The sequence below is a fragment of the Dinoponera quadriceps genome, unplaced genomic scaffold, assembly GCF_001313825.1.
Source record: "Dinoponera quadriceps isolate SergipeBrazil2010 unplaced genomic scaffold, ASM131382v1 scaffold405, whole genome shotgun sequence".
NCBI lineage: Eukaryota > Metazoa > Arthropoda > Insecta > Hymenoptera > Formicidae > Dinoponera > Dinoponera quadriceps.
Window position 1 is genome coordinate 2,929,579 of NW_014554754.1, and position 24,787 is coordinate 2,954,365.

Sequence of the window (24,787 nt, forward strand, 5' to 3'; positions counted from 1 at the left end):
TGGTAAAAGTTTTTCAGCGCAGAATTTTCGCATAGGCTGGAAAGTGCGCGCGAGGATCTCGCCAAGGGACCTGCTCAAACATATGTTTCGGGATTTATTCGTTCGATTGTCAGTCCTGCGACATTTATTACCGCATCCGCATATTCCATACAGCGAGGAAAGAATCTGAACCCCATTTCTCAAAGCAGCTTTCTATTTATTATATTTCTATTATAATATTTTACATTCGGACTGGTTGACTATCACATAAATTGATAATTTATAAGAAACACTGGAGGAATTTCTTGCTTAAAAAAAAAGTGCAAGGTGATAAACTTGAATACATTCCTGCGTTATAAACATACAGTGGATTTGTTGGAAAGTTGCTGAAATATGTTGAGAATAGATCCTTTGCTAGGAAGTCGGTGGAAATATATAAAATGAAAAAAATTCAGATATGCTGTTCTATTTTGTCAAATTAATATGCTGGGAAGAGTGTTATATACGAGTATATATATATATATATATATATATATATATATACTTTTATTCATTAAATATTTAATACGTTATCGCCTCTTTTTCAGTTAATTTTCAGGAGACTTAGAGTCATCTCCATGAAGAGTCGTCATCTCTTTGATGACGTATTTTAACTTGCGTATAGCAGAGTACATCATCGGATCATTGATATCGTAATGAAGAACGATTCTGATCAATTTGTTGGTTAGAGCGAGACACCGGATTATAATTCTGTCATCCTCATCGGGCCGTTCTACTTGATGGAGTCTCTTCATGAAATCCACCGCGGATATGCGCTCGGAATTGACGTCCACGAATATCATGTTGGTCTGCACGGATCTCATGTCTACGGTGAACACCTTGGAATTCATCTCATTGATCGCCTGCGCGATCGTCAACGCTCTTTGGTGGTCCTCCTCTAATAGCGGTATCGAGTCTTCCAGGGCGACGAGCCCGGCTGCGGCGATTACACCGACCTGTCTCATCCCACCGCCCAGCACCTTCCTCCTCCTCCTCGCATTGGCGATAAAGCTCTTGCTTCCGCAAAGCACGGAGCCAACCGGCGCGCCCAATCCCTTGCTCAAGCAAAAGGTAACCGAGTCGAACGGAGCCGCGAGATCCTTCGCCGAGATCTTTGAAGCCACCGAAGCGTTCCATAATCGCGCCCCGTCCAAATGCATCCTAAGATCGTGCCTCCTCGCCACCGCAGTCAACTCCTCCACCCACAATTGAGGCACGATTATCCCATTAATCGTGTTCTCCACTATCACCAATTTCGAGATCGGTTCGTGCAATCTATCACTGCGAATCGCGCCCTCCAGCTTCTTCAAGTCGAACGTGCCGTCGTTGTTATTCGGCAGGACGTAGAGGCTTACGCCGGCTAATTGCGCGGCACCACCCTGCTCGTGTTGAAACACATGCGACTTGTCGCCGCAGTAGACTTCGCTGCCGCGCACGTCGCAGTGATTCATGACTGAAGAGAGACGAAGACGAGCGAATGTTAAAAGTACAGCCGAGTACAAATAATACGAGCGTATACTCACTCTCCCTTATATAAGTATATATTTTATTATAATATAATCTTCAGTAAATACGAACTAACAGCAATGTAACATCAAGGCTATAAATTGTTCACTGAACAATGTAAATGCAATACAACGCATGTTATGTAACATTGTTGAGTGGGAAATCCATAATATTGATGTTAGGTTACTGACAGTTGATATTTACTGGGTCGTAGTAAGTATGAAACTTGATGCTCAAAACAGAATATAGGATGTCACGAGTAAATCATGATGATCTAAGAGTCGAGAGGCTTCTATATATATATATATATATATTTATTTATTTATTTATTTATTTAAACATGATTTTAACAGATTTGACTAGATTTAAACATGATTTAAAAAAAATATATATATTTTTTTTTCCACAAAAGATCTCTGTGTTATATAATGCATCGAGTAAGTTAACTTTAATTTCTTAATGACGCTTAGCTAAGAGAGAAGTAAGTGTGATAAATAGAGATCATACTGAAATACTTACTAGCTATCAAATTTCCCATCGTACCGGTACTGACGAACAACGCGTCTTCTTTTCCAAGTAATTCCGCGGCCATTTTTTGTAATTCTAAAAAATTGAGGTTCGGGTTAAATTTGTTTTCCTGTTTAAATATTGTGATTAACAAATCATTTGACAAATTTATTCAAATATAATTCTGTTCTTTCGTCATATAGTTTAGTCGCTTTCGAAATTGAAAGTCTCATTGAAATGTTAGGGATTTTGTCATATTAGGTCTGTTCGTTTTCGCTACACCGCTGAACTAGTGCAATAAGTTGAAGCGAGACAAGTATATGTTTTCTCACTCCAACTTATCGCACTAGTTCAGAGGTATAGCGATAACGAATAGTGATAACAGACATATTGTAAACAACATGCATTTTTATGTTCGCCACCTTTCACTGTAGGATCTTCCTCATAGACATCGTCTCCCACACACGCTAGAAACATGGACAGTCTCATTGTTTCCGTCGGTTTTGTAATCGTATCGCTCCGTAAGTCGACTATGATGGCCTAGTAATCATACACTTAACTTATTTCGAGCAATTTTCGTATGAGAAAATATTAGGTTTGACCTTCAAGTCGGAACCGTGTCTTTCGTAGATGTTCCCAACGTTGGAAACAAAAATATATATATGTATATATATATATTTTTTTATAATTTCTCTGACACGAATGTTAACAATTAAAATGTCCTATTGAAATAACGTAATTAAACACGTATACTCTCGCGCATCAGAACGACGTCATTATGATTATGAAAGCTCATTGTTATCGTTATTTATCAGATTTCTCTACAATTGATAACGATTGAATAGATGCAAAGAAGAAGATTCTTAATTTTCTACTTGCATCCTTTTCCTGCGCGTAATCTTCAATATTCTCGTTGATACCGCCATATGTGGACATGTTGCTGATACACTAGTGTGGAGGTTGGATGGATAGCCCGGGAGGAATCTAGGCATGTGCACACTGAGTGCTCGGCACAGAGATTAAGAAAGACTCCTTTATTTCGTAGAGAAACACTACAACAATACAGCTCTAACGGCGGGCTAGCCTCCACTGTTCTTCTGCCGCACAGCGACAAAGGACTAGCCGTGCAGTGACAAAAGACTAGCTCGCCGGCGTGTGGTGGGGGGCGAGCTCGCATGCAAGCGAGATAGAGTATGGCCGCCACACTAATATCTTCGATACGTGTGAACCGGTTCTGTTCTTATATCTATAGAGAACGCTTATAAATACCTTGCACGTAATTTGATGCGCGTAGTTATCGTATAAGATAAGGGACCATAAATATGTAGATTCCAAATATAGAAACCGAAACTGTTAAATCGTTCTGTAATTGAGTGTACGACATTCGTTAACAAATACGTAAAAAATTTAAAGTTTTTTCTCTAAAACGCCTGTGTCACATTTTCGAATCAAATAATTTTTCGCTTTGAAAACTCAACTGAAAGACGAAATCTTTCTTGAAATTGAGCGATCACCATTTTTCGTTTAACTCGAAATATCTTGACGAAAATTAATGATAATATTAATATAGTTAATGTGGTTAAAAACTAGAGACTTCAAGAGAAAATTAGAGACTTTAAAGTGCTTTTTAAACGATCCCGATAGCATTATTGCGAAAGTTATAGCCTGTTGAATTTCGCTTATGTTTTATTACAATGGAAAATATGTCCGACCAGCCCTTGAGTCATACTACTTGAGAGGAACTGAGGTTGTGGAGAAGGAAGCCTCCATATTCGAGTCTAGAACGAATGAGAGCCCTATATATTCTAAGCAGAATCGATGGGTCTGCACCCCATCAGGTATGTCTAAGGCAGTTTAAAATTTTGAAGGGACTTTGACAGGTATTCCAAATATGATTTACCTGTTTGTTCCATTTGAGATCGGACGAGAGGATCATGCCTAAGAATTTTACGGAATGGTATCTCGCGATTTTGTCTTCGTTAAGGCTAAGATGAGGGTGACTGATATTGAGGTGACTTGATGATTTTTTGAAGATGCAAAATTTCGATTTACTAGGGGAAAGACTGAGACCTAAATCGGAAAAAATAGCAATGTCGTCGGCGTATTGGATGATGTTACAATGAGGTGGAAGGGCACTTTCCACCTCGGAAGTATAGATGGTGTACAGGATGGGACTTAGGACGCTGCCTTGAGGAAGGCCTTTGAATGTCCAGAGAATTTCATCTATATCGCCGAATTTGCAGTAAATTTCTCTTTCGGCGATTTATAGATGAATGACAAAGTACAAGATGGGATGCCGAGTGCTTTAAGTTTTTTAAGTAGAACGTCCCAGAGGACATTGTCGATGGCAGATTTGATGTCCAGGAAGGCAGCAGCAGTAGAGGAGCCTTTGGTAAAGGATCTTAGGATGTTGGTAAACAAGATGAATAAATTATCTATGCAAGATCTGTTTCTGCGGATGCCGAATTGGGATTTGGGGGACTTCATATGGTGTTCGAGCCACCAGTTGAGGCGGTTGTATATCATTTTCTCCACAATTTTAGCGAGGCAGGGGGCTAGAGAGATAGGGCGAAATTTATCGGAGTCATCACGACCTCAGTTTTTAGTTAAGGGACGTGGCGGCTCGTAGCGGAGATTCTGAAACTAAATTTCAGAAATAACGGGTCTAATAATTCCGTAAACCCGTTACACTAACGCATACCTATTATAAAAATAACGGGTTTGCGGAATTACTAGACCCGTTATTTCCACAATATAGTTGCAGAATTTCTGCTACGAGTTGCTACTATACTAAACGAGAAACTGAGGTCGTAATATGACTAAACGATGGAGCCGGGCATCGCCGGCGCGACGTCACTTCCGAGAGCGAGGCTAGCTCGCAAGCCGGATCAAACACTCTCTCTCGCGAGAAGGGCGAGTCCGCCCGCGTCGCGGTAACACCGGTGGTGTAGTGGTAGTAATAGAGCAATAGTGGAACAGCAGTAGTAGCGCCGCCGCCACCGCTGCCATCGCCGCCACCACCACCACCGCCGTCACCGTCGCCGCCACCGCCGCCGCACACTCGTCGTCGGTCGCGCATCGTGGCGACAGTTAGCAGCGGCAGCCGTATCGTCGTCGGTCGCGCATCGTGGCGACAGCAAGTAACGGCCGTCGTCGTCGTGTCGTTAGGCTCGGTCAGACTCGGCTGCGATCGAGTCGATCGTGTCCCGTACGCGAGTTGTAACATCGTGCGAGCTGGTAGAACGTTGTGCAGGAGATAACGAGAGAAGGCGCGGCAGGACCCAGGAACAGGCGGTGACGGAGCGTAAGGAGAGAGAGAGAGAAAGAGAGAGAGAGGCGATCGCAGGTTAAAAGCGGATAAAGGCAGCAGCAACAGCTCCGGCCGCGTCGTGTGTGCGCGCTCGCTAAACAAAGATGGCGGAGGTGGACTCGAGGGTAGACCGGTCCGACCCGGAGCTGCGTTTCTTGTCGGTCGACAGGAACAGCTTCAACGACCCGGCCACTCAGGCGGAATGGACGCAGAAGAAGCTGGTGTGGGTGCCGCACGAGAGCCAGGGCTTCGTCGCCGCCGGCATCAAGGGGGAGCGCGGCGACGAGGTCGAGGTGGAGATCGCCGAGACCGGCAAGCGCGTACTCGTCGCGAAGGACGACATACAGAAGATGAATCCGCCCAAGTTCGACAAGGTCGAGGACATGGCGGAGCTCACCTGCCTCAACGAGGCATCTGTGCTGCATAACCTAAAGGACCGCTACTACTCTGGACTGATTTACGTGAGTGAGATACATACCTTGCAATATGCCCTTGTCGCGCGTCTTTATCTCCCGGTGTGCGATCGAAGCCTCGCTCGGCTGTACGATGAATCTCTGTCTCTTTCTCTCTTCCTCTCTCTCTCTCCTTTTCTCACTCTCTTTTTCTCTCACTCACTCTCTCCCCCGTCGGTTTGGGTCGGTATTTAAATCTCCAACGTTCGTAGTAGTCGGGCTTGTCGCTAACCCGATTTTCTCTCTCCGTCTATACCGCAGATCGGGATTGACAGTTTCCAGGGGTTTCGCGTTACAAATATTTAGGAGCCGCCCGACTCCTTCTAACGGGGATTTAAAAAGAATTCGAAACGAGAAAACAGAATCTGTATTTAACTCATGCCTCAAGTCGGTAATACGGGTGTCTACGAGAGAGACTGCGTCGCAGAATCTTTCAGAATAACCTCGCCGGGTTGAAAGTTAAACGTGTGGGGATTAAAAGTCGAGATTCATCGCGTACCACCAAGGAGTTGAATGCAAAGTTTAATTCGTTTCACTATGCTACTTGTAATTCGTTCAACGGATCTGGCGTGTCGCTTCCACGGTTCCATTTCGATGGAGCGTACACGCAATTTAATTTCTATATCGATCTTCCTATATATTCTCCTTTATTTATTTTTATCGCTTAACTCCCTCAACTTTCATTGCTTAACAATAACGTAAGGTAGAACTGACATTCACGGAATACACAAATGATATCTGCCTAGCGAATTAGCACGTAGATGTAATATTTACCTTAATACATACATTTCGCGCGCGCGCGCGCGCGTTTGTACGAAAGTCGCTGCAGCGCAGGTGCAGGCGCAGATGTGCGCCGGCCTTTATGTACGATCGAATCCCTTAGGGCCGATTCTCCGATCCGATTCGGGCCGAATTATTCCGTCGTCTTGCAAGAAGTAGGATTATAAAATTGGGATTATAAAAAACGGAATCGAAGAATCAAGTCGAGCGGTTTTTAGTCCGCCGACGTCAATCAAACCGGTTATACGGTGAGGTGTCTTCAAATATTCCCTCCTCGTGTATATCGTCGTGACTACGTCTCGGGAGGGAATAGGGCCAGAATTTTCTCTGACTGGAGCTTTCTCAAGTCGCGGCTGTAATTGACGCGCAAACGAAAAATGCTCGACAAAATTTGTAGGGAGGAACGAAGAAACCACGCTCGAGGAGGAAGAGAGGTTGAAGTCGCGCGCGCGGTCAGTGCTAATTTGCTCAACGCGGCTGTTTACGAAAGTATCCCGACGAGCAGCGGCGGTCTTCGGGAAACGTTAGAAGCGTCTCCTCGAGGTGAAACGCGTTGCCGGGATTAATATGTTCGCCGTGGTACGAAGCGCGTCGGTGAGTCACGCCACGCGCGTTTGAGAGAGGCCCGTTTTCGAATTCGAGCCCGGCGTTATTAATTCGGTAGGCACGCGCGTCGCCGTGAAAATTAATCGCCGGCACCATTGAAATTCCGCGGAATTCCCGGCTCGGTTGCGACGACGACGCGAAACGCGGCTCGTACGTGGTTCCAAATATTTACGAAGCGACGACGAGAGATGTTGAACGCGTATATTCTATCTCGCTCGTCTATTACCGAATCCTGACCGTTGCCCACGTTGAGAGTACATATTATTCGGCGTGGCTCGCTTTTTGCGCGGCGATGTACGGGAATAAAAAGTAAATCGATAGCTCGGAAGTGGAACAGCCTATATCGTATTTGTGGCATTCGAGTTGTAGCTCGGAAACAGGATGTAGAAGATTCTCAGTAGGGCTGCGGTTATCCGGATAAATCATCTTTCGGATATCCGAATAGCGCGCCATTGCCTGTTCGTATTCCGGATACTTCCAGGAAGTATCCAAGTGCCGAATAGCTTAGGAATCATACTATTCGTATTATTCGCGATCAGAAATATTCGAATGTCCGGTTAATGTCCGCGATTTTATTCGTAGTCGAGTATTGTGTCCGAGTATTCGAATAACGATATGATTCGGATTCAAGTCGCAGCCCCGATTTTCAGACTGAAGCGTTCTTGTTCCTCTGTATGTGAGGATAATATCAATTGTTCTAGGTTGGAATCATCGAAATTATAATCGACAATAGCCAACAAAGCGCGTCCGTCCTTTTATCTGCGGCTGATATCGCTCGGTTTGGTGTTTCAAGCTACCGAAAATGAGAAGTTTCACGGCTGAACGTTAAGCATTTCTTTTTTCTATTTCCGAAACAAAGTAAAACTTACAGAATGACAGCTCTATCTCCAGATAAGAATCTCATGATATTGAAGCAAGAAGAGCGTCGTGGGTGGCGTTTCGCCTTGATGAATGTCGAGGGGATATTAAAAGAAAGCGCGGTGTCATTTATATCCGCGCGCTGAGAGAATTGGCATCGATTGTTTCGGGCGAACTTGCCGGACCACCGTGTTTTGAAAAATAGCGCTCACACCGCGGGTCGGTCGTCTTATTCCGACCAACGGGAGAACCGTACGACTCTCTTTCGCTCGTAAGGCGGACTAAAGATAGCTCTCTCGGCTCACTACGGCTCTTGCTCGTCCTCGTCTGGAATTAATCCGCGCGCGAGATATATCGGAAATGTTGGGAGACCGAAAGAGAGAGAGAGAGAGAGAGAGAGAGAGAACGGAGAGAGAACGAGAAAGAGAGAGTGGGGGAAAGGAGGGGGAAGAGAGAAAGAGAGAGCGAGAATGTAAGGGAGAAAGGTGTGTGCGACGCGAACGGATTCGATCAGGAAAAGATGACCGGTTGCGTATCGCGTGGCGACAATTTAGATGCGACGGTATTTGCGTTGCTTTAATAGCGGATTCGCTCGTACGTTTCAATTTCTAATACAGGCTGCTGCGAACTAATAACCGTTCGCCGTGCGGAAAGTTGTTTGAGCACCGCGCAAAAGCGCGGTGCAACGTCGCAGGTGCTTATTTTCAGAATCCAAATCTATATATTTTTAGAGGATGAAGTTCGCGTGAGGGAAATTCCGTGCCGAATATTGTCGCGAGTTTATATTTTAAGAGAGTGTAACTTTGTATCTCTCGACGCGTTCTGCAAATAACCTCTTCATTTGTGTTCGGCACTTCATGGGCCAAGGTGCTTATACAGGGTGTCAGAAAGTGTCACTGACTGCCAAAAACCGAGCGTTCTATTATTTTAGCTTCTACGGTTGCTGTGATTTCAGAAGAGCGACTTTCCTACAAGCAAATTTCTCGCCAATCAGATCAATCATTTTAGCTTGTTACCATTCTTTTTAAATAGAAAGACTTATTGTATATGTCATTATATACAATACTTGCTGTTTTTCCTCTCATTGCGAAAGCGTGCTTAGGATGCGTTCTATTTCACTTCATTGGAACTTCAGAATTTTCTTTAAATGGCAAACACGCGCAAAACTATGTGGTTGCGATGCGAGCGCAGATAAGGTAACGAACGATCGGATGAAAACACTCCGAAGAAAGCTGTTTTGCAAGAGCTAATTGCAGTGTGGGAAATAAAAAGGCTCGGCTCACATACCTGCGCCTCAGATACGAGCACCGAGCTCCGGTGTCTAAGAATTAATCCCGGCGATATCCAGCGAAAAGTGCGCCTATATCCCATTGCTCGGCTGCCACGTTCAATTATTGAAAGGGTCAATTAATAACGTATCCGTCAAAACGTAAAATAACGCAGGAATAAATTTGGCCTTTCCTACACGAAGGCGACCGTTCTTTTTTCACGGTAAGCGCGAGAGAATGGCTGTGTTCTCGGTGCGTGAAGTCGAAAGAAAGAAGCCGGTGGTTCGAAGGTCAAGGGCGAGCTACGCAGAAAACGCGTACGAACAGGTATTTGCGGGTCCCCAGGTAAAAGAAGAAAAAAGGCAATGGGCGGTGCCGATGGTTACCGAATCCACGAGTTCATGTGCGTTTGCGCCTACGTGGAGACGAATACACGCGCGGCACACATTTCCTTGATATTTCCGCTTATCGCCGGATGATAAGAGAGCCTCGTCCCACCTCTCTTGCATCGACGAGTGACTCATGCTAATTTCGATTACATTACAAAATGCGGCCGCCGATTGTGCGCCGACGCTCGACTTTGATCGTGTTCGGAGGACAGGTGTTGGCTCTCTTATCGTCATCGGGGAAGTTCGTCCCTTTCGATTATCAAATATTGTCATTTGAGTGCAAACGACCGTAAATATTGCACGGAGAGTCGCTTGACCGTGAATGGTTATCGCATGGATCTCGGGATGTTCATACTACGGAAAAAAAGGACTGATATCTGGTTTATTCTCTGTTTTTAATTATAGAAGACGTAAAATCTGTAAATTTTCCATTACGCCGATCAATTGATCGATATTTCAGTGATTAACACGCCGAAAGAAATTTCAGAAACTTCAGTTGTATTATACACAATAAAAATTTTTGTGTTAAGTGTTTAATGTATTTCATGTGTCTCAAACGGTCTACTCAAATTTTTGTGACAATTTAATGCAAATATTATATTTAAAACTAACACGAAATTAATTCATTAATTGATATTTAAGTATAAAATGTGTTATTTTAACATTTACACTTGTTGAATATCGACATCACAAAATGTTGAGATAACAAAACACAATAAGTTGAATTAACACACGAGTATGATACAAATTTAGCACAAAATTAACAAGAACCGATTTTAACACAAGTACAAAGTATTTTTCACCGTGTACGGATAACCAGTTGTTAGCTGTGGGAGCTTATTCTTCTTTTCCGCGCGGGTAGAAACTTTTACGCACTTAAGTTCCAATAACTCTCAAGTTTTAAAATGTATGCGAATTTGAATTTCAATCTTATCTTTATAAACTGAAGGAACGTTGGCTCTTTTCAATGAAATTATGACATAATATAATGAACGTCAACTGTCCTCGTTCATTGACTTTTTCTTTTTTTAAGGAAAAAAAAACGATATCTCCACAGCGTTTTCCACTTCTCTTCCTTGTATTGCCGTATCGCACTGTTTTCGCGCTTCCTCTCCACTGCCAAGAAAAGTATTCGATGATAGTCGCATTCGATAAGATAGCAAATCGTGCAGCTGTTCTCACACGGTCGTTGTAACTTGTAACCTCGCGTCTTTCGTCAAGCGACCGGCAAGCGAACGTCTCCGCGCTTAAAATAAAAGAACGTTGATTGCAATCGTCAGGTTTATCTTCCAAATATATCGCGCATTCCGGGCCACGAGATACGAGCGCGTTATCAGTATTATCATCGCTATAAAATTATTATAAAACTATTACTATAAAACATCGCGAAATTCAACCACGTCGTTCATTTAAGAGCTATTTCGGTTAATTAGTGAGACATTCGTTGACCAATCGCGACTTAACACCTCACGCTTCCGAGGGAGTGACTTACGCACGAGATTTTTATCGGACACTTCGTTGACTTCACGGTGTTGAAAAGTCCATATGCCATATGGTATTGTCGGGGCCAGAAGGGTTAAATGCGATCGCGCGAAGGCGAATTTTTTATCGCGGTATACTCCGTGTTTAGATCACCGTGCACCACGTGCGCGACGACGAGCGTGCGTGCGTGCGTGCGTGTGTGCGTGCGTGCGTTCTGTCACTGCTCTTAATGAATTCATCGAACCACCACAACGGGCGCGGATGTTAGGGATTTGGCTGGGAAATTTGCGTCAGAAATTCCATACGGGCTTCGTCATGACTGTCGTGTCGGTTTACGCGGAGCGTACATTGTTTGGACAGGAGGTACCGAGAATTTCAACCGGTACCATTATCGTCGGTGACACTCGTCGGCGGTTCGTTAATGCTGTGCGCTATCGCCGTCGCAAAGTAATTTCGCGCGAAACAGAAGGCGAGAAGGCACGACCTAATGCTGTGTTTGCACGGCAAACTCATACGCTCCAGATTTCGTGAGCCAACAGCTTCCTATTTTGGCGTAGCAGACCGTTAAATCGGAACGGCGGGCACGTGCGGTCCGAGCTGAAAATTTTCGGACATACCAAGTCGGCCGTGTCGGCTGAATTTCCGACGTTAACGATCGTTAACGATGATGATCGCCGTACCGAAACGAAGGGAAGCCCCCTTGTCTTCGTTTAATGCGTATCAACATCGAGCGGAGGCGTCGAACGGCGTTTTCAGCGATCTGTATCTATGTATAGATATCAGTTACAATAGACTGCTTTTGTTTTGTACAAATTAAAAGCACGTATATAATCACTTTTTGCACGAATTGCACGGAGCAAGAGGATTTCTCCGGACTCGGATAAAATTTCTTCAGTTGAGTCGAATTTGTCTTTTGGAATCGAGCGAACAAACGAATGTTTGATTCGACAAACGGGATTATTTGGCTTCTTAAATCAAATAAATGGGTTTCTTAAAATCAATAACTTTACTTCAAGTAACACATTTCCTTTGTATTTTCATCTGAACATGACAACGATCGCAACAAGCGATAAATTATATGAAAGGAATAACACTATGAGGAAAATAGCAAGGAGCTTTTTTGTTTCAGTGTGGAACGATATTTAATATCAATGAAATCGTTGAATTATACTATTTATATTAAATAAGTTCAAGACAGATACATGCGATAAATCCGAGGAAATCTCTTCTCTGTGTACTAATCGCGAAAGACCGCTATGATTCATAGAAAAAGCAATGCGATTTCTATGGGATTGACGCGATGCGATTCGAAAGGGGGCTCTACTAATAATATTTAAGATCTCTCCTTCTCTTTCTCCGTCGCCTTTTTCTTCATCTAGCCTCGTGGAATGAGAGTCGATGCTCGTCGTGACTCACGCGTGACTGATTCGGTAAACGCGGCTCTAAAGGTGGACAGAGTCCGACGTTGGCCGGGAAGAAGGTGAGAAAGCGACAGCGAGAGAGGTAAAGTGACAGAGAGAACACGGGGGAAAGGGAGAGTGAGGGCGGAGGAAGGTTGGATATTCGTTGGGAGGTCGAGAACCGAACGGAGGCCGGCCGATCTTGAGAGACCGCCATCTTAGAGGTTTAACAGTCATCTCGGCGAGACGTGGCTTACCGTTGCAAAATCCGACTTGCCCGTTCGCCGGCTAGTCTCGACTTTCTTCTTCTTCCCTGTCTCGGTACTGTCTCTATTTGAACAGTTGAGCGGTTTGACAAGCTGATAATTTTAGTTGATTCAAACGAAATTCTTTAGATACGGGTGAACAAAGGTTTTGGTGGTTTGTAAGAACCAAAATTCTCTGAACCAAATTTCTCTCTCTCTCTCTCTCTCTCTCTCTCGTTTCAGAGAAACAAACCTTTGGTCCAGGGAACCAAACTTAAGTTCGCACAACCAAAATAATAGCTCATATCTAAACAAGAATTTGGAGTCAGTTAATTCATTGGGTTTCTCAGTGTGGGTACACCACACGAACACGGAGAAGAAACTGACCGAAGGTTGCGGGAAGATCAGATGCGTCGAATTACATATAAAACGACGCCGTGAAACACTGCGCGACGAATGGCACGTAAGGGCTGATATACCGATACACGTGTCGTCGTTCGAGTAACACTCCGACTACCTCCGTTCGAGGTGTTTTGTCGGCTTCTCGTCGAACTAGGATCTGTACGAGCGGTATGGGCAAGCGAGAAGGCACACCGAGAGGTGCGGAGATCGCGCGCGCGAGGTCTCCGCTCCGCCGGCATTAGAGCGATTAGTAGAGTACGCGCATTAGTATTCGCGGCGTGTGACGTGTAGTAGTTCGCACGCCGGGAAAGAGAAGGCGTACGCGGAATTTCTTCTGCATCGCTGACGAGACCGTACGGCGTGCGGAAACACCGTGGAATTTGCGCGGAATTCATGCGGAATTCTCGGCTCGGCCGTCTCAGGGTCGTTCCCCGACTGCAGGCCGACGTTAGCGTTAGATCGCGTTATTACGACGTTTCCCTTTCGAGATACAACCGTATCGCGCGCAACGCGCCGTGAGTGCGAGCGTAAAAGTGGCATCGTAAATGGAGGCCTATTAGCATTGTTAAAATTCATCGAGATACGTCGCCCTCCCTCCCGGCCAGTTACATGTCATTAACCCTCTTAATCGCTCGAATTTGAACTGCGTTAGTCGTGCGTGAGGATCCGCACGAAGGATCGGTTTCGATCGTACAGCGGATAGCCCGTAATGTAATATTCCATTATATCTACTTTTATATAATGAGCGAAAGAGACCGACGCGCGTATGATTACAGAGGACTTTGTGCAGTTTCAAGGACAGTCATGGATTTTATTTATTACGATCGCTGCGACATTTAGATATTGAATTTTTGCAAATGTTGCCTCTCGAAAGAAATCGACTGCAGTTCGTTAGGAAGTTCGTAATTACGAATGAGAGGGAATAAACGGACAATCTAAACGCAGTATAAAATTGTATTTAAAACTTCTCTCTTGAAACGTCTTACAGGAAAAAATCTCGGTGTAACGGAATGAGGAGCAGACGAAGATTCCGCGACGAAAAATTATCTCGCAGAATAAGAGAGAAGATGGAAGAAACGGATGTTCCGTCACTCCGCCAAAATAATCTATTTTTCGCGGTGGATTTACACCGGCTGAATCATCTATTTGCGTTAGAATTCGGCGACGCTACAACTTTAGAAGCACCGAGGTCAAGAAGCAATAATTCGCGCCCGTCAGCGTATTTTCGTAATTCCGTTAATGATTACCACACTCGCTTTCGCGATACACGACCGTACGGCCGGCGCTCAACGCGATTTTATTTTCGTAATTCCGCCGTAAAGAACGTCGCTCTTGCGCAACGCTTACACGCATACGTCGTTATCCCCATCCGTATATGGCGCGAATCCGATTGATTTTACCCTTGCATACCGTACATGGACCGTATCTGGACTAACGTGTTCGATAACTATCGCCCGCTTTATTTTACCGCGTACTTATCTCGTTCGTCTGCGTTTCCTATACTTTCGCCAAGTCGTATCGCGCGTATTTACATGATTATCTGTGATAATTCAACCCTCCGTTTTGGGAGATCTCTGGGAGAACCTCTACAATTTTGCGATACACTCACGTTAGATCTCGCGCTACTTAATATGAAATTTACCGTTTATCGCATGCACACCTCGGACGAAATTGACGATCGGGTTGAGGGCATTTCTTCACCTCGAAATGTTTGCGAACTTTCCAAGACTTGTGCAACTGAGTGTCAAAAAGCGGTACAGAATTTTCTTTCAAGATATACGATTATTCGATATATTAAAGGTAACGAGTATACAGATACGATAGACAGCGCGTGGAAGTAATTAACTCCTCCGCTTTCGGCGACCACATCGCGATCGAAGACCGGGCAGATGGATTTATAAATTAAAATAAAAGACAATATGAAACTCTCCGATCTCAATTATTGCTCGCTCCGTCTACATTCTCGTCTTCATTGTTCGAGTATCGATCTCCGATGTGCACTCGTCGTGCAATCGCAATCTCCGATACGTAATACGACACGGCTTTTAAACGGGCTTCAAGCAACGCGCATCGCTCACTGATCAATTATTTGCCAAAGCAAGACAAATATCGTATCGCCGATACACCGTATCGTAACGCCGATTGTCAGTGCGATAATTGCCCGAGCTCGGCTTCGCGCGACTCGCGTTCACTTCTTTTTTTTTTCTGGTGTTCGTCCAAATACTTAAAATTCACAAAAGGTCGCGCGCAATGACCAAATTTTCGCCGCGACGTGCGCGCAAAATTGCAACGACGTCGCGCGCAGTTGCGACATCGTCTCGCGTCGAGTTATACCGAATAATTGCAATATAAAATTCCATTAACGACATTTCGTGTCGCGTTGACGCGCGTACATCGCCCGATATCCGCGCGGCACGAATATCTTTTTTTTTCGCATTGTCAAATATTCGCCGAGCGAGCAGAGCGTCGTGTGAGCCACGGAGAGACGTCTTTAAAATTCATCGCGCAAAAATGTGCATGCGGGAGGGGTATTGAATATTTGGCGGATAAAGGCATCGTCTGGATGCCGGCTTTATAAGGCATTCGCTCGATAAATATTCGTTAAACTGATACAAACCGTCGGCTCTCTCGCGTGCGGATGAGATAGTATGCGATGCAACGCCGAAATGCGGCCGGCGATGTAGCGCCGTCCTCCACGCCACGCGTCGGACACTCGACACGTGAATGTACGCACCCGACTACTAGTAGGAACCCCCCCGTGCTTTTAGCACGTCCCCGTGTCTGAAATTATTACGGCACGCCGGCGATATCATTTTTAGAAAGTCTCGCGCACCGGGGAGGTGCGGCCTCTCTCGCGAGAGAGATTTCGTCCTTTCGGAGGCCGCTCGTAAAGGCGCAAGTGCGCTCTTTAAATTGCATAACGAGGGACCGGCGATGTTTTCGCGCGATTCGCGGTGATCTATAATTTCCGCTCGCTTCTAGGATTACTTTCAAGAAAAGGAGTCGATCTGCGTGATTTCTCAGAGCGATCCGTCGAGCGGAGCCGCGACGAACGACGTAGCGCGTGCCGCTGACATGTCGATGGACAATTAATGTTCATTTCGCGAACGACTTGGCTGTTCAATCTCGTTCCACGGACTGCAATTTGAACTCGTAATGAGCCGGTGGGAAAGTCGGGCTTATCTTTCGCGGAGGAAAGTATGAAGATTTATCCGGTGACACACGGGAACAATCGAGACCGAAGCAATGCACGTTGTGCGTGTGCCTTAACCCTTTACATAACAATGTATATTATCTTTGGGGCCTCCCCAAATCTCGTCTATTGGTAAAGTAATAGTTCCGTCGATGTTATATTACCAATTCATTCTAAATAAAGCTAATATTCTCCGTCCTAACTCGTCAAATAGCGTCTTTCCAGCCGAAGACCAATATGTGCAATCGCATGTAGAGCAAAGTCGTCGACGCTCGGATTTATATCAGGTTTATTTGTGAACATTTCGTTCGATGTTCTTCAACAGCCGCGTTACAAACGAGCGGAACATGAAATAATTTTGAAACCAAACCATTTTTAACATTTCCTCTTTTTTATATCTTAAACGCTCAATGTACATAATTATGTACATACAGAAAATCGGACTTCTCGACGGTCAATTTCATTCGGACGAGAGAAATTTTCATCTGTAATTTTTAAGACGTTCTTATAAATTACAATTTTACTTTAATGGAATCGATGTGTCGGCCTTTAACACGTTCATTGCCAAGCTGAAAATTGGAATTTCGTATTTAAAAAATTTTTTGTTTAGTTTTTATTGTGCTCAAAATAAGTTAATATATCATTTATATGCTTTTATTATTATGTACATAGGATTTATGTACTCTAAATATCTATTACGCGATAACGCGTGATCGGCCGTTTGATGAGAACTCGCATCACGCGATATCGCGTGATTGGCAATGAACGTGTTAAAGGTTTAAGACGTAAAGCGAAGATTCACGCTAATTTCGTGAATGGCCATCGTTCGCAATTTTGTCGTGGGATTTACGATCTTGTTCCGCGGGCCGCAACTTTGACCCGCCAATAATAAAGCGTGTACAAGCTTCCAATCACGCTTTACCGTTCGTTACAAATTGCAGTTGATCACGCGCATGCCTCCGCACCGCGTGAGCTCTCTCGACGTCGGGATCGGGACTTTCGATCTTGTCTCGACCGAGGGCGATCGGGCAGAGAGCGCGGCTCCGCGTTGGAAGAGCCGGCCAGATGCCGCGGGCGAAAAAAAAAGCGAGAGGGGACGAGGCTTTATATACACCAGAAGAGGTAGACGCACTCTCCGGGGTGGCGCAAAAAGGCAAAGAGGTGTCCTTATAAGGACGAGCGTCCTTAACCCGCTTATTCGCGGTGCCTTAAAGACGACCACCGTTCGCGAAACGCTCGTCGAGCGAGAACGAGCGCCGGTAACGGGTCGTCCTGGCAAGTCCGATGCCTTTTACGGCCGTCGTCTCGCAAACCGTCCGACCCGAAAGAAAATTCTGACGAAACTTTGTCGCGCCAGCCGTAAAAAGCGGGATCAACGATGTCCTATAATAGAAAATGCGGGACCAGACACGCGCGCGCGCGCGTTAACTAAAAACGCCGCGAGTGACGCATCGTTACGTTCGATCGGAGTACAAGGTGACTCACGAAGATACATACGGGCACAACTTTGAGAGCCCGTATGTACGCGTTAAGGTCACAGCTAACGTGGAAGCTCGTGCGAACGATGTTCCGATCGGTCGTACCTCTTCGGTAACGCGTTGCGTGTAATCTCAAGAGTTAACTTCCGTCACAGCCGCGAGATTACGGTATCTCGTGCGAAGATTAAGCGCCGCGCTTGCCATCAAACATATGACTAATTGTTATCGATTTTATATCATGACTGGCAAGATCTATTATCTGCATTGTTGCATTTTGTTTGTTCCCGTTAGACCTCTTAGGTATAGTTTTTCATTTTCTAGTTAATCTCGCAGATAACATTAAAACGTCGTAAAGATGTCTTGTAGATAAGAAAACGTCTGAAAGATATCTTCGAGGTGTCTTTTAGACATACATGTTTTTTGGCTTAGGCTTAACCGGATGATAATGTAAAAATTATGTTCTTCCGTTCATGGTTAATCATTAAACTTTAAAGTTATCAATGCAGAATCATCAGTTTAATGATTAATCATGAATAGAAAAACCACAATTTTTGCATTATCATGAGTTTAAATTTAAACTGCAAGTTAACTAGAAGATGAAAAACCGGGTCTTAGAGTTCACCTGCTTCTTTTACGAAGAAAGGCATAATACCCAATACGGATAATTTAAGTTAAGTAACAGATTATCTATGCTCGGTATAAAATATGTATAATGATTTGCTCGATGTACTCCATACGTCATTACCTATTTTTAAAGCGATCATTATTAAGCATTTATTTCTATATTCTTAGCCTATTTTTCCTCTCTTTTTTTCTTTTCATTTTAGCTACTGTATTTCTACGGACTTCCACGTTAACTGTTGGCCTCAACGCGTACATACGAGCTCTCGAAGTAATTTAATTTACTCTTTCAAATTGATACACAGATATTGTACTAGAGGAAATTATTTCTTCCCGTTGATAAGTGTGAATAAATAAATAAATAAATTTATATCATTCGTGCGTACGTTTCCGATTAATTTTATTACGCTGCTCGTTAAAATGTCAGTTGAAAATTTTGCGAAAAGTTTTAAGCGTCAAAACTATCGGTCTTCCTTGGTGAATTCCGGAGCACATTTATAAATAACCATCGGGCATAATAGCGCGTTGCACCCACGAGCACCCGTGATTTATCTCCGAATCGTGCGCATCTGAACTCACTGCATTTCGTCAGCGTCACATTTCCGCATGCGCTCGCAGATCACCGTATCCATCGCGACGGATGATGTCGGTCTTACGTCTCGCGATCGAGATGTAAAGCACATCGCGATCGCGTCGGCTGCCGATTTGCTTAGAAAGCTTCCGTCACGTCGCGTCGGCGAGGTATAAACAGGAATGTTAGGCAGGGTCGACGACACGAGAGTACCGGGGACCGGTTTTCGAGGACCTCCGTGAGCTCCGCGAGTCCTGCTTGGAAAAAGAGGACAAAGCCATTTCCGTTTCGTGTTCTCCCCCCACCCCCTCCTCCTCCCCCCTNTCCCCCGGTTCGCGACGGAATTTCGTGAAAAGCGCGCGACTCTCGTCGCGATGGAGGCCGGACGACTCGTGGTTTTGCACGCGCGAGAATGCGCGGATCGCTTAAATTTCCGTCCGGTTCGATCGTATCGTTCGATACCTCGTGCAACGATGTCAAGGAGAAAAATTATAAATTCCTGTGACACGAGTCAAGCGTTCTTGGTTGAGATTCCTCAAAGTGCTCGTTTCTCGATGACACACTCGAATGGCTAATAAAAAATATGATTATCAAAGAACGATCTGTAAGTTTCTCGATTGGGCTTGGGTGTTCTCTTTGATTCATGATTCTTCCGACATAACCGTATGTATTAGCGATATCCGACTCATCATGCGTTGAAAATTTACCCTCACTCGTTCATTAGACGATATGCTCCTGAAATACACGCTGCAAAGCTGCAGACGGACCGCACCTAGTACATTGAAATCGATCATTGAAACGAACGAGCCACGTGATGAAGTCACGTAACGGAAATAAAGAGATGCAGAGGCCACCGTGGAAATATCCAGTGTAGAAATACGACGTAATTGGGACATTTTGGTCCACTTTATATGATACGAATCATTATCGGTAGATCGTGTCGTGCGGAAGACCGCAGCGACGATGGAGCGCCGCGACAGGAATGTAAGGAGGCATGATGAGTCGCGTGATCCCTTTGGACGGATCGTCCCTGCAATATTAGTTAAAATTAATCAAGATAACCGCGGATTTTGCTCTTCCCACACGGACAAAATCGCAATGGAACGTCAACGGAATAAATCAAGCTGCAATTAATTTACCCTGGTCGAAATTCTGCGCGTTTTTTTCGACGTTACCATTCGTCGTCGTCGTTTTTTTGCAATTGCAATCGCTTCTCGCGCGAGCAGGTGCGAAGATACGTGAGCGTCAGATCGGGAAAACCTCATTCGCAATGCTCACCTCTCGGATGACACGCGTGAGTAAGTTGCAAAAAACGTGAGTGTGGGGGAGGGAAGGAGGGACTTTGTTCACCGACGGGGTCCGTAATGGGGAAAGTTGCAAAAGTGTACGGCAAATTAACGGTGGAAGTTACACCGTGTAGAGAATAAATAAACTCCGGGTACCGGTTCCGGGTAGCTTCTTCCACGAAGCGTGACGCGAGTAAAGCCACGAGTAAGTCCGCGAGAGCCCGGGGAAAGCGAGAGCAAACGTGTGAATCACGATATGGGCAGTTCTCTGGCGGTTCTTCAAGGCAGTTCGAGTCGATGATTCGTCGCGACAATCTTTGAAAGAGCTTTATTAAATTAATCCCTCCACCGGTGAAAAACAAATATTCATTTATTGTTAAATTAAGTTCTAATTACTAGGTGTTGACAGATTGCTCGAAAATTAAATGTTCAAACAGTTCGGCCAAACGTTGCATTCATAGCAAGGAGGCTACGTAAACTTAATCCTTCCGCCAGTAAATAAAAAATATATGTAAATATAAATATAAAAAATCGAGCGAAGACGAGAATCACGACGACTGTGATGGTATAACGTCGAGAAAATGCGCCGTCTGTCGCGAACATGTCCAGATTGGGGCTCGATAGGCAGGCGCGGCTAATGATCCTCTTGAGTAATTGTCCGGCGGTCTAATGATGATGTGAATAATTCGAGTGGACTCGCGCAATTAAGCGCGCGTCATCGCGCTCCGGCGTTTAATGGCAGGCAGATAAAGAGAGGCGAGGAGCGCTCGTTCGCGCGACACCTACGCGGTCTCTCTCTTTCTCTCTCTCTCTCATCATCACAGTCGCATTAGATGGATAAATGGATGGATGGGCTGCGAGCAGTGGTGTTGCCTGCAACTGTTGCAACGATATCAATGTTGGGCGTTTACGCGTATAAACAACGATAATTCACGTCTTTTGCGCGTAGGTGAGAATTATCTGTAATACGCGCACGACGCACGCAATTAAGGAGATTGCGGAGCTCAGTGTCGTATTTTCAGTGGCGTATCAAGGGAGCTCCGCTCATGAATTCAGTATTTATCGAGCAAAATTACGCTCCTATACTCCTTTATTTCACCGTACGGGGAAAAAGTTTCGTTCGAATTCGCGAGACGGTGAACGAATCAAACGGTCTTTTTCCAATTGCACGAGCAGTTAGACGATATTTCAGTGTATACGTTCGGCCCAAAGTTTCATCGAATTCTTATCAAACTCGCCTTTCGCCTTACGCTCGCTTCGGGCTCGACCGGGAATTCGCTCGGCGGAGCCCGCGACAGAGTTTCGCTGCTGCGAGAACGAGACTCGCGGAATCGAAAGTGCATTTATAGACGTTCGCGTGTGCGCGAACGTCTAAAGTTTCGAATGTTCCCGGTATCATGCGCCACGGGAAATTGCAAATAGACTTCTGTCCCCGGATTCTGTCGCGAATAATAGATGACGTTCAGCGCACGGTCTTCGCAGGATGCTGATGCGTCGTGTGCTCTCGTGCACTCCGAAAGGTACTGCGCGCGCTCTCCGCTGATAAAAGGTTAAATAACTTTGCTCCGTTTCGATATTGCGCGCGAGATTAAGCGTCCCTTCGCTAATTAGCGTAGGAGTCTATCTGCCGCTGTGAACTCGCGTCGCTTATTCGCGCGCTCTCTCGCTGCGACGACGCAGAACGCTTTTTCCGTTTTCCAACTGATACTTCCGCTCCTAGAAATCAACGCCCGCGCGTTCAATTGTACCTGTGATTATTCGATCGGGACGAGCGGAGAGAAAGTGACTGATTTGGAAAATTGAATGAATGATAACGCGAACGAATGTGAACATCCAGGGTCTTCAGCTGCAAACTTCGTCTGCGGCGCACAGACAAAACAGACTTCGCTCTCGTGATTGACGAGGACCTAAATCAGTTAAGCCGTGTCGAGACGTGTGCCGGAATGTTTTCGCAGATACGCTCGCACCGGCGAATATCGGAGCCACTTTTGCGATTCTTTCACGGCCGGTCCCACCGTCCGAGCAGGACAAATTCTCGGCCCGGCTCCTCGGAGGACGGCGGCTCGTTTCGCGGAGGATAGAGAGTCAAGGCTCCCTCGGTTTCAGGACCACCGGTCGCAGCGCGTTAGCACTCTCTGAATGCACATGCGTACACAGGAGAGAAAACGTGCCGACAGGCGAGAGAACGAGCGAACGGCCGAGAAAGGGAGAGCGGGCCGGTAGAAGACGCGGGAGAGCGGCCGAACGAGAAGTGTTATCGATCTCTTTCTCTTACTTCGCTCCCTTTCTCTCTCGCTCGCTCGCTCTTGCTCGCCGGCGTGGTGAACGTGACGTCATTGATCTGACATTCCATCGAGCTTTGCGGGCACATTCGTACTTCGCTTCTTTCTCGCGCTATCGCGAGAGAATTCTCGGAATCAGCCATCAGTGTCGGCGGAAACAATGCTTTCCGAAACAATTAGGTCATAGAGCGAGGAGCGCGAATTCCCCTCCGCTGTTATTTGCCGCGGAAGAAACTTTGCTCGGAATGATGCGATCGCGAACACACGATCGTGAAACTGTCGGGTCTCAGTGATTAGTTGGCGAATAACGCGAAGGAAAATGTCTGGACGAGAAGCTCTAGCAGTTAACCGTACCATTTGTAGATTTCTCTTTCGATATCGGCAATATGGAATGCCTGACATACGCATACACACACACGCATACAGTGGCAGTCGATAATCGAAATCGTTTGTTACAGACGTACTCCGGCCTCTTCTGCGTCGTGGTAAACCCCTACAAGAGATTGCCGATATACACAGAGAAGATCATGGAGAGGTACAAAGGCATCAAGAGACACGAAGTGCCGCCGCACGTATTCGCCATTACCGATACGGCTTATCGCTCTATGCTACAAGGTAATGGCAATTAGAAATTTCTATATATATGCTACTCGTTACGAAGTCGTTACGAAGACATTTGAAAGACCTGTTGTCTCGAGCATTCAAATACATACGTATTTCGGCGCAAAAAGGATTAGCATCAGTTTCCTTCGGTTTCAGTAGCGAAGCTTACAAAACGCACATTCGTGTAAACCCTTTTTAAAATCGAGAAAAAAATTCCTCGAGCTTAGAATATCATTTTCTAGTAATTCTAATATTTGTTGTCGTGTCGTGTTAACACACACGTCGCACGTAACGTCACATGAAAAATAGGTGTTATTTTAAGATGACGCTTTGCAAACTTGAAGATTCTTACACGGAGAAAAAAGATTGGTTGAATCAATATGACAATGAACGAATCAAATGCGTTTTGCTTGGAGGGAAACCGAATTTCTGCTTTTCTTACGAAGTAAATTTGGTCTTCGGAACCAGAAATTCTGTTTCCTTCAGCCAAATCGCCTTTGGTTCGTTCACGTTATTCGTCACGTTAATTCCATCCATTTTTTTCGCCGTGTTCGATTGAGAATTGAAGAAATAGGTGTGTCAATAATAGCAAACTGCTGTAACGTTCATATTAAAATACTCCGTTCAGTCAACAATCTATTCTACTTAATGTTCCACAGTTACTAAATATTTCATGCCCGTTGCAGATCGCGAGGACCAGTCGATTCTCTGCACCGGTGAGTCTGGCGCCGGCAAGACCGAGAACACGAAGAAAGTGATTCAATACTTGGCCTATGTGGCCGCCTCGAAACCCAAGTCGAACGCGGTAAGTCAGCTCGCTCGTCGATTAGGCCCGCTTGGCGGTTTCCGCCGCGGTGAATCCATTGTATTTCACGCACGCGCTCGCTCGGCGAAGACACGCGTTCGCGATGAATTGAGCCGCCGCGGTTTATACGAGCCATTTAACCTCTCGATACACTCCGGAGGAAATCTCGTTCCTCGTAAACCTCGTAAACGCGAACGCTTCCCTCTCTGTTGCCCGACAGTTTCCTGAAGCGCACGAGCGACCTCGTCTCCGGAGATACGTGATATCTCAGATCTCAGTTAGAAAGTGGAGTCTTCGTGACATAGCGCGTTTTCAGCAAGGTAACATTGAACTTTACCCATTGATCCATAAGTCAAGCAGCTTTGACTTATGGAAATTTATTATATATTTTCTGATTTTTATAATATCCAAAAGAAAAATAGAGTTTATACATCGCATAAAATTGTCACGTTAACCGGTATGTGTGGGAAAAGTTTCGCAAATATTCTACTAATATGCGAGTCGTTACTGCGCACATTTCGTCGTTGGAAAGATGTTTTGACAAAAGGAATTATTTTCTCACAGTTTCGAGTATTTAGACAACACGCAGTACAGTTACAAATCTTTGTGGTGTTCGCCTCGATACAGCACTTCCAACGGATAATTACGAAGAATTTTTCGAGCCAGATAACCGTATTTAGGTTTTAACGTTTGATGGGCATACGATCTGTCACTGTTAAAAGCGT

General features: G+C 45.1%; 2 protein-coding genes across 4 annotated transcripts in view; one reads left to right on the forward strand and one right to left on the reverse strand.

Moving 5' to 3' along the window:
• Positions 1-397: 397 nt before the first annotated feature.
• Positions 398-3,150, reverse strand: LOC106741497 (probable low-specificity L-threonine aldolase 2). Its single transcript, XM_014613605.1, has 4 exons — positions 2,911-3,150; positions 2,454-2,571; positions 2,044-2,127; positions 398-1,471 (listed from the first exon to the last, which is right to left on the reverse strand). The coding sequence occupies exons 1-4, from the start codon at positions 2,965-2,967 to the stop codon at positions 567-569; spliced, it is 1,164 nt and encodes a 387-aa protein (XP_014469091.1). The 5' UTR covers positions 2,968-3,150; the 3' UTR covers positions 398-566.
• Positions 3,151-4,954: 1,804 nt separating this feature from the next.
• Positions 4,955-24,787, forward strand: part of LOC106741344 (myosin heavy chain, non-muscle) — a 32,655-nt gene continuing 12,822 nt past the window's right edge. For 2 of the 3 annotated variants that reach the window (XM_014613228.1, XM_014613229.1), the window contains exons 1-3: positions 4,955-5,802; positions 23,113-23,269; positions 23,944-24,062. In XM_014613228.1, coding sequence (XP_014468714.1) covers positions 5,446-5,802; positions 23,113-23,269; positions 23,944-24,062 — 633 coding nt within the window. In that variant the 5' untranslated portion in view covers positions 4,955-5,445. The remainder of the gene's footprint in view (positions 5,803-23,112; positions 23,270-23,943; positions 24,063-24,787) is intronic. The other variant, XM_014613230.1, reaches the window with a different exon arrangement.

What these genes read in the sequence shown, in the direction of transcription:
- LOC106741497 (XM_014613605.1), bottom strand. Translation starts at nt 2,967, where the DNA reads ATGTCCACATATGGCGGTATCAACGAGAATATTGAAGATTACGCGCAG. An exon ending in GGAAGATCCTACAGTGAAAG is followed by an intron (nt 2,128 to 2,453) that starts GTGGCGAACATA and finishes TCAATTTTTTAG; the next exon opens with AATTACAAAAAATGGCCGCG. An exon ending in GATGGGAAATTTGATAGCTA is followed by an intron (nt 1,472 to 2,043) that starts GTAAGTATTTCA and finishes GTCTCTCTTCAG; the next exon opens with TCATGAATCACTGCGACGTG.